This window comes from Cyprinus carpio, chromosome B16 (genome assembly GCF_018340385.1).
Source record: "Cyprinus carpio isolate SPL01 chromosome B16, ASM1834038v1, whole genome shotgun sequence".
Lineage (NCBI taxonomy): Eukaryota > Metazoa > Chordata > Actinopteri > Cypriniformes > Cyprinidae > Cyprinus > Cyprinus carpio.
In genome coordinates, this window is record NC_056612.1 from 26,873,087 (window position 1) to 26,887,223 (window position 14,137).

At 36.1% G+C, this 14,137-nt stretch overlaps 2 protein-coding genes across 5 annotated transcripts; both read right to left on the bottom strand.

The window, feature by feature from the left end:
- Positions 1 to 202: 202 nt before the first annotated feature.
- Positions 203 to 6,153, bottom strand: LOC109078016 (free fatty acid receptor 2-like). 4 transcript variants are annotated; one of them, XM_019093334.2, is made up of 2 exons: positions 5,268 to 6,153; positions 203 to 1,923 (listed from the first exon to the last, which is right to left on the bottom strand). In XM_019093334.2, the coding sequence occupies exon 2, from the start codon at positions 1,858 to 1,860 to the stop codon at positions 889 to 891; it is 972 nt and encodes a 323-aa protein (XP_018948879.2). In that variant the 5' UTR covers positions 1,861 to 1,923; positions 5,268 to 6,153; the 3' UTR covers positions 203 to 888. The 4 variants fall into 4 exon arrangements, with proteins under 4 accessions (XP_018948879.2, XP_018948881.2, XP_018948880.2 ...); XM_019093336.2 differs by having other exon boundaries at positions 203 to 1,937; XM_019093335.2 differs by lacking the exon at positions 5,268 to 6,153 and adding an exon at positions 3,415 to 4,090.
- A 127-nt stretch (positions 6,154 to 6,280) lies between these two features.
- Positions 6,281 to 10,712, bottom strand: LOC109077996 (free fatty acid receptor 3-like). The gene is made up of 2 exons (XM_019093298.2): positions 10,609 to 10,712; positions 6,281 to 8,873 (listed from the first exon to the last, which is right to left on the bottom strand). The coding sequence occupies exon 2, from the start codon at positions 8,843 to 8,845 to the stop codon at positions 7,856 to 7,858; it is 990 nt and encodes a 329-aa protein (XP_018948843.1). The 5' UTR covers positions 8,846 to 8,873; positions 10,609 to 10,712; the 3' UTR covers positions 6,281 to 7,855.
- Positions 10,713 to 14,137: the final 3,425 nt, after the last annotated feature.

Consider the following 14,137-nt stretch of genomic DNA (forward strand, 5'->3'; position numbering starts at 1 on the left):
ATATAGATATTATTTATATATATATATATATATATATATATATATATATATATATATATATATATATATATATATATATATATATATATATATATATATATATATATATATAAAGTAAGTATTTCAATTATTAACATAATTTAATTTTAACATAATAAAAAAATTAATTATTTAGACCACATGGGTCTTAACACTTCAGGGAATTAATCTATATATTGGCTTACTTATTTTAACATGAAAGCAAGTGTTTTAACATCAAAATAACAGCACACTTCATCTTTAAATCTATCAGGAATTACTATACAGAGCTAATTTTCTTCATTTCTTTCACTATTAATTTCTGTGGTGCAAGTTTTGTCATTTCCTGGACATTTCAAAAGAAGTCTCTATCAAGCACCCTCCATCAAACACGTACACAAACCATCAGAAAACCACACTTGTCAGTTTTCAGATAAGCATCGGCCTTTAGATGTGAAAACCTTTCAAATATTTACGTGACGTGCTTGAGAGCGGCGCTTCTGTTGACCTTCATACGGCCGACGGCTGTGGATCATTTATCCTGGTGATCAATGTCCTCATACTGCTGTCTGTTCATATTCAATAAAGTGAATGATGACAACTTTGTTATAAAGATGAGCTCACACTATGGATGAATAAACACACTATACAAAAGGAAGTTTATCCTCTGTTTGCCCACATTTAATTCAGTCTCTATGTGCACAGGTTTGGATACAGTGTTTTCCTTTTCTTAAGAAACGTGAGTTGTGATGTTTTGGCATTGCTTATCATCTCCGTCTTACAAGGAAGTGGAGTAATGTTTACCATGCTGCATTTGTGTACAAAACATAACTGCACGGTCGTTCCCTGGCCTAAATGAATAACCATTGGTCAAAGTGCGTTCGTGATCTCCTGTGGCTTCGGGAGACTGTTTTTCTCAGTTTCAGGAGGTTCCTTCCTGGAGCTCCATAGGGTTTGTGGACACCAACATCTACCCCAAATGCCCCTCATCATCGCCCCAAGTGTGTTTCTAACAGCCGCAGAGGTGAAGTAAAAAATAATCGGGTCCAAACAAGCATTGAACGTGCTGAGAAGAAGAGCTTTGTCTCTCCAAGCAGGGCTTGACTTGGTTATGAAGCCGACAACATGGGAAACGTTGTAGGGTCCAAAACAGAACACAAACACCAACAATGTCCCCAAAGCCAATCCAATCGCCCTCAGCCTTCTCCGTCGGCTGATGTTTGGCAGCTTTGAAAGAATGCGGATGAAGTTTATATAGCAGAAGCTGCAAATAAGTAAGGGAACGCAGAAGAGGACAATGCATAACTCCAAGCGTACGGGCAAGAGGATCTCGAGTTGAGCGTCGCTGAATCCCTCGTAGCAGATGTTCCTGGAAGGCGGGACCATCCCGGATGGGTCATAGTAGGGCACGATGTAGACGATGCTGAGATGGAGGATGGAAAGCACCCAAATGAAGATGCTGGCGAACACGGCATAGATGGGTCTTCTCCACAGGGAGTGCTGGATTGGGAACGCCACGCCGAGGTAGCGCTCCACGCTCACCGCGGTCAAGAAGAAGGTGCTGTTGTAGATGGTCATATAGAAGACAAAACCAGACAGCGGGCATAGAAAGTATTGGATATTCCACACCATATTATTGGCCACTTCTTGCATCTTAAAGGGGAGGAAGATGAGGAAGAGCAAGTCTGAGATGGTCAGGTTGAGGAGGAGGATGTCGATGGGTGCCGGCTTTCTCCAGACCTTGCGGATGAGTGTGTAGAAGGCCAAGATGTTGGCCGGGAAGCCGGTGATGAAGGTGAAGGTGTAGATGGTGAGGCACAGATAATAATCACAGCGTTGCATGGTTGTTGTGTTCCATACAGTCCACAGAAGAAGGAGGCCTCTGTAGAGCTGGACGTTTCAGTCCTGGAAATTTGATGCTGTGTTAAAATCATGAAAAATGTCAGCAATACACATGTAGATCAAGAGGACCAAACTCCCCAACACACATGCCTGGACGTTTCTAGCAATCCTAAAGATTCTTAGTCATTACCAATTAAATCAATCTTATTGCAATCAATGCGAAATCTGATCTTATTTTCATTAATACTTTTCGAGAATCGCTTATTCTTGCTTTGAACAAAACTGACCAATATTTAAATATCTAAATAGAACGAAACTGACCAATCCTTAAGTGTCTTAACAGAACAAAACCGACCAATATTTAAATCTCTTAATGGAACAAAACCAAATAATATTAAATCTCAAAATAGAACAAAACCAACAAAATTTACCAATATTTTAATATATTAATAGAACAAAAAATACCTATATTTAAAGCTCTCCATAGAACAAAACTTGCTCCATCTCTTGATGGAGCAAAACCAACCAATATTTAAATGATGAAACAAAAACGGCCAATAAATAAATAATTGAACAAAACCAGAAAATATTTAAATCTCTCAATAGAACAAAAACGACCAATATTTAAAATCTCTCTATGAAAAAAAAAAAATAAATCTGTCCAATATTTAAATCTCTAAATAGAACAAAACAACCAATATTTAAATCTCTTAATGGAACAAAACCAAATAATATTTAAATATCAAAAACCATCCAACCTTTAAAATACTTATTTGCCTATGAATGCTCAGAAGTGAAGCTCAGAAGAAGCGAGCACAGCAGCACAGATATGTGTGCTAGACAACGCTATAAATACAATATAGCTAGATCTTAACTCTGGAGGATCACTTGTATAATTATTTTATACTGTCATATCGCCCATGCAGCCCTAAAACTTGCATTATGGTAAAGTGCTAAGAAATTTTTTTGACACGATGCATACTGTGAAAAGCACAATACAAATCAATTTGACTTGACAAATTGTAAATGTTTAATAAGGATTGCAGAACAATGGACCTACAGTATAGGAGCAAGATCGGACACCCTTATGTAGATCTAACAGAGCACACCGTGATGGTATACAAACTGTAAAACAATAACTAGACTCTAGAAAACTATTGTATATGATGACCAGGCCTGGAATCCGCGCCCGATCAACACATCCCCAACTCCTTGCATAAATATTTTGACGAATATGATGATTTAAAAGTGTATAATTCTTGGCTCCGCTCAACGTGTTTTACTTTGTTTAAATTGAATTGCATTGTGCAGAATTCCTAAAGATTATCCTCCAAATTAAGCATAGAACAGCCTGATGATGACACATCATGACCAGAATTAGCAGTTTTCACAGAGATACGTCTAGAGGAAGTATTTAAACGCTTTATGAAGAACGAAAAAAAGAGTTACGCAAGCATCAAAAAGTGTCAATAACGCAATAAGGGAACTCTTTTACAACTCTAGTACAATTAAAACCATCCCTGCTCTAATGTTGAGACAAAAAGGCGAACTCACCGCAAAGCACACTGGACCTCTCGGCTGTGCTTCTCTATTGACTCTCTCTTGTTTTTAATAGAAACTAAGGTCTATCTGCTGACAGCATACGCACCAACTGTTTGCATTCCATTTTCAATATTGAACACTGATAAGGGAAAATTAATAAACATGGACTGGATCCAACCTGGCATGCTCCTCACGCACAGTCTCTGGTGCTGTATGTGTACATGTGAGCAAGTCTATGCCGTCTTATCGGGATTTATACTTCTTCAGGGTGTGTGGGAGATGTGTTTAAAGATGATGGGTGGGCGCTTGCATATGTGAGTGTGACTGGGAGGGCAATAAATCAGTCTGGTCTCTCCTTCACTTTAACACTCTGCATCAAGACTACAACCTCTCAAAGCGAACCATGTGACTATATTTACAATCCCGAAACATCCCCTGAATCATAAGTGTATTTAAAAAGAGGATAAGTATTGGGAATAATGCTATAGTTTGATGTTTTGGATGTCCTGCTTGAAATCTCTGACCTTAAAGTTGGAACGGCAACACTCTTAAAAATAAGGGTTCCTTATTGGTTCCACAAAGAACCTTTAGAATCTTTGCATTCCTTATAGTGGAAAAAAGATTGTTTACATTCTTAAAAATAAAGGTCCTAAACGGAGGTTGCCATAGAAGCACCATTTTTGGTTCCCCAAAGAACCTTTCAGTGAACAGTTCTTAAAAGAACAATTTTTTAAATAATCTAAAGAAACTTCTTTGCTGTGGAAAGTTTCCATGATTACAAAATAAGGTTATTTTAAGAACTGTTCACTGAGGTTCTTTGGGGAACCAAAAATGGATCTTCAACCCCCTTTTGGAGCCTAAGAGTGTACCGTAATTTTTATGCATACAGCGTGTTTCACAATCCATGTTGCTTCAAATCACCAATAAAGGGGGTGTTAACTTTGCAGATGTCCGATTGTCAACAAAGATATTTCCTAGCAACCAAACTGTGGCGGATAAATGATGCTGTTCAATGCAAGCATTTATTCTACAGGTGTACGATAATCACCTGAGGATCATTTACATTTTTTTACACTCCTGCCTTTTTACACTTTTGCTAAACTGCTTTTAATATCACCGGCTTTGATGGATTGGTGCATTCTATTTGCTTGAAAGGGAACATCTAGCATGGGCTATGTCAGTCTCTGTTTGCATGATGTCATGCTTTGTCATCTTGGACAAATTAGCAATTTCTGCAAGTTAAGTTGCACTTTTGCAAGTCAGAATTTGAAAATCTCGACTTTCCAGGTTGAATGTAATACAGTCTTTCGGGTATATTCTTCATTCAGTAGTTAAATCACGGAAAATCCCTGACGTTCAGCACAGAACCCCCTGAAATTAGGAAATTCATCCCTTTCGCAATGACGTGCAATACACTTTACTAAACATGACAATGCTGTGTTTCATAGCTAAAAGTTTGATTGTGCAAACTTTCTGATCCATCTAGGGTTGTATCAGACAAAAATTCATTAGTTCCTTCATTTATTATAAGATATGCTGGGAAGAAATGAGCAAAACTGAGTCAGAAGACTTGTACACTAATAGCTCATCCCAGCTGGTCAGATCATAGATAAAAAAGAGATGACCATGAGCATAACATCATCATCATTATCATCCATCCCTAAAAAAGTAATCAAAAGCATTTGAGTAAACACATACTGTAAATGTTGTCTTTCTCTTATGTGAATTCCCCACTAAACATCCAGTATTAAAATATTAAAACCTCAAAAGCCTGAAACAGATGCATTGCTAAAAATCAATGTCTGTGTAATCGAAAAAAAGTCAAAAGACTTACTAAACAAGGATTTGTTGTTTTGTATACGTACCTTTGTAAACTTCGAGGTGACATGGGCCGTTGCCTCCACACGTCTCATATGTACTCCACATCTTGGCCAGTTTGGTGGGACTGTGCCTGCTCTCCGTCCGCTCGGCCCTCTCATTGAAAATGAATTGTGACCAACTTTTTCCGAGCAGCTCCTTGTGCTTTACTCTGTCGCCCCCTCTCACTTCGGTTCCTACTTCTCTGTGCCATAGAAAAAGTGGTTCGCCTATCAAATGCATGCCAAAAAACAGAGAGAGATGGATGATAAATTCACCATGCAGCACTGATCAAGTTAATCACGTATTAAGAAAACAATTGTCGTCATCAGAGAGAGACGAGGAATGTTTCATAATGAAGGAGGCCCACTAAAGTCTACTGACTCTTGTGAATTATAGCGACGGCCCTGCACAGGCCTAATATACATCCACTGACAATGACATATACAGCGAGCGGCCGAGTGACAGTCTCTAGATTAAGATGTATGATTTTGTAGTCCATCATTTATTTTCTAGAAAGGAAGAGGGACGTAAATATTGCTGAAGGTTTAGCATGATTTAAGGTCACGCATATGCGTGTCTAACAATGCCGTGAATCACTCTGGAATGATGTAAACATTGCATGCATGGATTTTATTTAAATAATTCCAGAGTTAGTACATCTGTTAGAAGAGTTAGAATCTGTTTTTAAACTTGAGGATTTGGTTGAAGGTGCTATAAGCATTTTCTTATGGAATAGCATGCAGAAAACAACTCGATGTCAGTGATGTAACATTACTGTATAGTAAAATCAGAGGACTTTGAGGAGCTTTCTGCCTGTCAGTCATGTTCAGGTTTGCTCACATGTGTTTGGAGGGCAGGATTTGGATGGTTTAAGTCTGTAGGAAGTCAGAATCTGGCTAAGACTGCTTATAGCACCTTTAATATACCCACAAATATGACATAAAATAAGTTACATGAACACAGAACACTCAATGCTCATGCATTACATTTGTTCAATTAAAAAAAAAAGTCATTTATGTTATTTTTTGCATATTTTTATTTAGTAGAAATGACAAAGTAAAAAGTCTATAGACTGCAGCTCCAAATAAGGTTATCTTATCTGCTCTTGTATAAAATTAACAATTTAATGATTACATATTCACATCCACAACAACTTTAAAATAAACTTAGATATGAAATGTATTTAATAAAAGAAAAAAACATTTGAATGCAAAGAAAGGGGTAACAATTCATATATTCACAGTACAAACTTAAATGGAAAATAATCAATAATCAATACAATTTTAAAGAAAAAGCAAAATATAAGAACTTAAATGATATAGTGTGTCAGGAGAAAAGTTCATACAATTATTATATGTATGCTGTGAAGTTTATGCAGCAGGAGAACTGATTTACAAAAATTATTATTATAAAGAGAAACGCAAAAACATTCAGGTGGTTTGCAATCTGATTGTTTGAGTGGCAGGATATAATATTGGATCAACCAATGGTGTGAAATTGAGGAAGTGTGAAATGTCATTATTTTATTTGGTGGTGCTAGAGCTGCATACATTGAATGCCCAGCTATAGACAGCATAAGCTCCCCGAAGGTGCATTTACCTGATAATGATACTGATCCTGGCAGAAAACACTCAATAAACCTGCTTGAGCATTTTCCATTAGGATCGATATCAGCATTAAAAAACGTGCCCGCTTTAGGCTGCTTCACCAGGAAGACAACCAAGGTCAACTAGCTTTACCAGAAAGTCTAAGTTGAGGGCATGTTGAACCCCAATAGATGCAAAAGTAATATTATATAAGTTATAGCAGGCAATAGTTGGGTTCAAGAAGTAAAACTCCTTCATTTTCTCCACAGAAAAAAAAATAATATTTTGAATGATAACTTATAAACCTTTAAAGACAGAACTACTGTGAGATTCAAGGTTGTTAACTGCTTAACAGCTGAATTTGTGGCAAAAAAAAAACTAGTACCCATGATGCTGTACAGAAAATTCCACCAATCAGCGAGTCACAGTGAGCAAATCTCATATACTGTATATATATATGCATATATATATATATATATATATATATATATATATATATATATATATATATATGCATATTTTGTAATACATTTTAAATATATTGTTTCAACATTAAATTAATAGTTTTATATTTCTCCATCATTTTAAATTTGTTTCTGTAGTTCACAATGCTTCATGGTAGTTCCCCCTCTATAAAATCTTGTAAAGTTAAATCTTGTACCTTTGTCTTTTTGTCTCATTTTTTTAAATTGTTTTGTTTCATTTCAAAGTTTGTAATGCTGTGAATCCCCCTCATAGCTGGTTGGTTTGATTCACAGCTTATAGTGCTTTAACAAAGACTTTTTTAAATCCCTATGGGAAAAATGAATGGAAAAAACACTGGAACCTTCATAGTAATAGTGGCCCATTATACAGGTCCATTAAGCTGTGCATCAGAATTATGTTCATTTGCTTTGGACTGATCGTCATGAGCAGTCAGAAGAAAACACAGAAAAATACTGGCCCATATGGTGCTCTTCTGATACTTCTCGGATTAAGTCACGTTTGGCAAGTCCCGGCTTGTGATGTTACAGAGAGCTGTCGGTCGTGCTCTGAGTTTTCTCCTCTGTACTTGAACAGCTCAACAGAGGGCAATAGAGAGGCGAGCGACAGCAGGGCATGATATGGGCAAGCCTCCTCGACAGCTCCTGGAAGACGTTCTTAAAAGTTCCTCTAAGCGCTGAAGAAGAGAAGTAGAATATGAATGGATCGAGGCACGCATTGAACGTGCTGGTGAGCAGCGCAAACACTCGCCAGTCGGGGCTGTAATTGCCTACATATCCAACCACGTGTGAGACGTTATAGGGCATGAAGCAGATAATGAAGACCAGAAGCGTGCCCAACGCCATCCCGATGGCTCTATACCGCTTCTTGGCGTTGATGTTGGGCAGATTGGAGAGGATGTGGATGAATTTGATGTAGCAGAAGCAGCAGATGAGGAATGGCGTTACGAAGAGCACCGCGAAAAGCTCCAGGCGAACAGGCAGGAGGATCTTGAGCTGTTCCTCAGAGAATTCTTCATAGCAGGTGTTACGTTTTGACGGATCGGTGAAGTTGGGGTTCATATGATCGTGGTATTGCATGATGTAGACGATACTGCAGTGCGCCATGGAGATCACCCAGAATATGACGCTGGCTATCACGGCGTTTCGAGAGTTACGTTTGAGCTTGTATTTAATGGGGAAAGCCACACCCAGGTAGCGCTCCACGCTGATGGCCGTCAGGTGGAAGGTGCTGTTGTAGATGGTGGAGTAGAAGATGAATCCCGACAGCGGGCAGAGGAAGTAAGGCAGCGTCCATTTCATGTTGGCTGCCTCCACCATGCGAAACGGCAGGAAGAAGAGGAAGATCAGGTCAGAGATGGTTAAACTGAGTAACAGCACGTCCATCGGGGTGGAGCGCTGGCGGATCTTCTTAAAGAAGGTGTAGAAAGCCAAGACATTGGAGGGAAGGCCTGTGATCAGTGTGAATCCGTAGACTGCTAACACCAGGTTACTCAGAGACACCGTCCACGCCATCGTCGATGCAGATGTCAATGATGCAAACCTGTAAAAGAAAAACAAAGATGTAATTCAAGATAAACATCAAATGTCAAAAGAACACTACAAGAGAACCTTTTTCTGGTTCCATAGATGCCATAAAGAACCTTTATTTTTGAAAGACCAAGGTCAAAATATAGCCATAATAGATTCTGGTGTGTGAAGGATTATATTTCCTATTAAGATTCACAAAATTGCATTTTGACACAAATTAATACACAGTTGCAACTTGAGTGCTGACTGACAACATAAACACCTTTCCGTCATTTTGCACTGATTTGCAGAAAATGTTATAAGACAAGTCTTAAATTGTGGTGAAATGTTGTTTTTGAAGAAGCAAGATTTTTTTTTGTGTCCTGTAAATTTGACCAAGAGAAGCTTTAGGGCAGATAAAAAATTAGGTCATTTATTAATGCCAAAAGAATGCAGCACAATACAGTATGAGTGTGACTAAACCACATACAGTTGTACGTGACACATTCAGGATGCAGTTATCTGGATGAGGGTCGGATTCTAACTAGATAACGCAGCACAGGAAATGCATCATGGAAGCTTTTGAGATATTTCTAATAAATGATTCTGAAAAGTGAAGGGAGTAATGAGGTTCTTATGGTTATCATCTGTCTATAAATTAGCATTAGAGTACATTTTTGGTGAATATCTTTTTTTCAAACCAGAAAAATATCAGATAAATATCAAACAGTCATTTGTTAGATATACTGTACATATTCAAACTAAATCATTTACATTAGGGCTGCATAATACAAAAGGGAAAAAATGCCTAAATAAATTTTGGTTTAATGTCTAAATTGAGATGTAAATATTAATATTGTCATTTTACAGTTGTACTAAAAATGATACAAATAATTATTTTATTTTAAACAAATATAATTTTGCTATTGAATACTCATATTTTTTATCATTTATTTTTTTACTATAAGTATTATTACCATACAGTTCTATATTTTAATCTAATAATAATCACAATAAATAAAATCTGATAAAAATAAATTAAAAAAAATTCTAGCCAGAACGGGTGGTTGAAAGATACTTATTTTTTTCTCAATTTTGCTCAAATTCTGTTTAATTTATGGTTGCTGAAAGAGGTCTGAATTAGTAAAAAATATATATACTGTGAATATGCAATGTATTCCATAGAATATATTGTTAATTTCCACGTTTTTCTGTGTAAAGCATGGTTCGCATTCAGAAAAAGTCTTAAGTAAAAATTTATGTTTTAGCTTTTTTTATTATTATTATTATTATTCTTGAAGATTCACTCCCCAACAAAATCATTCTAGAAAGATTCCTTATTTCTAAATATAGCAATTCAAGTCTTCTTGTGTGTGTGTGTATATATATATATATATATATATATATATATATATATATACAAACATCTGATCATGAGCTAGTAGCTGTGTTTTTGAACATGGAAGCTCATTTCTAGATTTCTCAAAATCTAACCTGATCACTTTAATCTGAAGTTCATAGTAGCTTTTATGATCTGTCAGGTACTAGGGGCATTTTTAAGGGGTGTTTACAGCTCCCTCTGTAAACACTTACTCTAGATATGAGTTAACATACCTTTGAACATTAAAAAAAATGCATGTGTTAGCCTTATAAAATGATCTCTGTTAAATAAACTCCCAAAGTATCATGCACCATTTTAAAGTTAGTGAAGGAATGACACACTACAATCATGAACAGAACGAAAGGAAAGAAGCAGAATGATTTCATACCTTAAGAAAGTCAGTCCACTACCACAGACTCAGGAGTCACAATATCGTTCTCTGTCACTCATAATGCTTCTTATAATGAGGTCACAGTGACACGCATACCTATAATGGCACAACAGGAAAGAAGCAATACTTACTTCCTTTTTTACTCCGAACAAGTTTAATCATTAAACACACACACACATAGTACAATAGTAACGTACACACAAATTAATAATCAATAATCATAAAATATATATGTTGACAATATAATAGTACAATATCTAAATTTTTATTTAGAAAAATTTCACAGTTGAAAATTAATTCAGCTTACGTGCTTTTATTTCATACATTTATCTACATAAAAATAATATATTTCACTCAAAACAGCTGAAAATGAATTCAGCTGCATTTATTTATATATATATATACACACACACACACACACACACACACACACAATAATAATATTAATATTATTTCAGTCAAGACGAAGCTGACATTTCAAACATTATTTATGCACACACACAATAACAACAATAACAATTTTAATATAAATATAAATATTAAACTGATATATATTTCACTTACTCGCTCTAGACAGCCTAAAATCAATTCATCTTAAATTTATTTATTTCACAAGACTCTGTTTTCTGTTGTTTTGATTGTTGTTGTGCAGTTGCTAAGGTTCTTTAGGTGGTTGTTTACTGGCAAAATAAATACGTATCTATATGATACATCAAAGTTTAATATTACAGAGACAGTGTTATTTATTTGATAATCTGTATTATTGAAGCCAATTATTATAGGCAAAATGCCTTTCTCCACTGTAAGGAGAAAGTGTGTGAGACGTGATGGACGCTCTGTGGCTTCACACATTTCCTCTTTTGCTAAACTCAAGATTGTACAATAGAGGGCAATTCAGGATTGTGCAATAGTGTACAATGAAACATTTCACACACATTTCAATATATCTGACATGTACTTTCACTTCTAACTGGATGTTGTTTAAGACAAATGTGTTTACATTCATGTTTAGAATAAGCGATTTTCTTTTCAGACCTCCAAGAGATTATGGGTTAATTGAGTTTAGCCTGACAGATGAGAGAAATGACTCGAGCACAAATTCAAATTCAAGCACAAATTCAAGAAATAGTTCGACAGATCATCGTTTACTCACCTTAATGTTATTCCAGACCCATATAACGTTTGTTCATCTGTGTAAAACCAAAGTTAGGCCGTGACTGAAGCTGTGGAGAATCAACACCATAAATGAACCATAAAAGTAGCTCATATGACTTTTGCTCTACATTCGACTTATACGACAGCTTGATGTGAGGAACAGAGCTTCATTTAAGTTAATATTCAATTAAAATCATTCCGTCCGTCTGATCTCATTTATGCGTGCACATATTAAAAGGTGCTGTTGTTAATTAAAACAATAACTGGAAAAAAAAATTATTTTTATATATTCAGGCTTTATTTTATTTTTAGCTATTTTGTTACTACTTTTGATTACAGTAATTGCTAAAAAATATCAACATTCGAAATATCAATAAACATCAAAATTGTACATTTATTAAATAAATGTATTATTATATAAATGTATTACTACTACTATTTTAGTATTTCTTATACTTTTAATTTGTTTTTATTTTTTATATTTCTAGGATCATTTTCATTTAATTTTTAGCAATTTTGTTACTACTTTACAATAAATCTAACTCTGAAAATACCTCTAAAGCATTTATTAATCATATTGTTAATTTCATAATGTATTCATACATTATTAACGTTGTATCTGTTAATATTGTTTAATGAAGCTAATATGAACTAACACTGAACTGTTGTATTTTATTAACTGAGGTTTACAGAGATTAATAAACTCTGTAAGAAATGTAATGCTCATTGGTAGGTAATGTTGTTGGTTAAAGGGTTAGTTCACCCAAAAATGAAAATTCTGTCATTAATTACGCACACTCATGTCGTTCCAAACCCGTAAGACCTTTGTTCATCTTGTGAACATAATGTATCATATTTTGATCAAATCTGAAAGCTCTCTGACTCTCCCATAGACAGCAAGGTAACTACCATGAACAAGGTCCAGAAACGTAGCAAGGACATCTGTGAAATAATCCATGTGACATTAAGGGTTAAACTGTAATTTTACAAAGCTACAAGAATACTTTTGTGCTCAAAGAAAACAAAAATAATGACTTTATTCAACAATCCTTTCCTCCTCATCCCGTCTGCAGCGGTGCGCTGCCGTTGTAAAGAGTATCACGACGAATGCGTTTGCTTCTGGTTCATGTGAACGATGCATGCGCATGGCGCTGCTGCTTACGTTAACACACACAAGCGGAAGCAAGTGCATTCATCGTGATACTTTATAAATACAAATTTAATTCAATTTTGGTTCATTTCCAACTACAAACCAATAAAACTACTGAACTACCTTGATTTTGACAGCCACAGTCATTGCACGAGAAAGAGGATGTCTTCAAAATCTTCAAAAAAACAAAATTTCTTTGAGGTTTGAAATGTCAAAATTTTCATTACAGGATGAACTAATGCCTGCAAAAGCCCACAGAACTTCTCTAATGGTGTATGGATTTGTGACGAGACGCACGGCAGAAGCACTTCATGTCACGCTGACAAGCAAAAGCCACTGAGAGCCTCTTCAGAAACGAAGGTGAAGGTGAGAGGAAGTTAAATGTGACAGATTCATCACGTCGCAATGAATCGCTGCCTGCCGTTTAATCAGAGGCTGTGACAATCAGCACCGCCTCCTCTGACATTCCAGCGGATGCGGTCTGTCCCGCGTGCTAAAAGATGAATCTATGTGATAATTAGACTGCCCTGTTCTGCATCTCGCCCTGTAATTACCCAGAAATCTGCTGTGTGTGTGAGTCTGTGAATGGGCAGGACAGTGTTTATCAAAACACGGCGGAATGCCATTTACCTGAACACCGCGTGGACTACTGATTGATCCGATGATTGTGCATCAGCAAAACCATCTCATCAAGAGCAGGACATCACCAATACTGAGCGACCACCATGTCATTAGGCATGCTGGTATTTTTAGTGATGTTTGCTAAAGTTTAAAATTAGCGGAATTAGCCTACTGATGTAAATAAGCACACTGCACAACTTAAGACAGAAGAAATCTGCTATTACTTTGCTAAAACTCAGACTAAAGGTGCATTCACATCAAGAACGATAACTATAACAATAGCTTGTTTGCAATCACGTGATTCTGATGACGCACGAAATGCCTATGTTTTGAGTTGTTTATGGTTGCTCAAATCGGTCAACCCGAGAAACCACAAGGAGCTTTTATCGTGTACGAACATTTGCTGTTCAAAAGAAGGGGGAAGGTGAGAAACTGACTGAAAAACGGAGGAGCCGATCGGATGACGACATAAGGGTGAGTAATTAATGACAGAATTTTCATTTTAGGGTGAACTATCCCTTTAACTCAATTATAACAGTTACTGTACTTGAAGTAAACTGGTCTTTAAAAATAAAAAAAGAGCTATAGATATAAAGATAA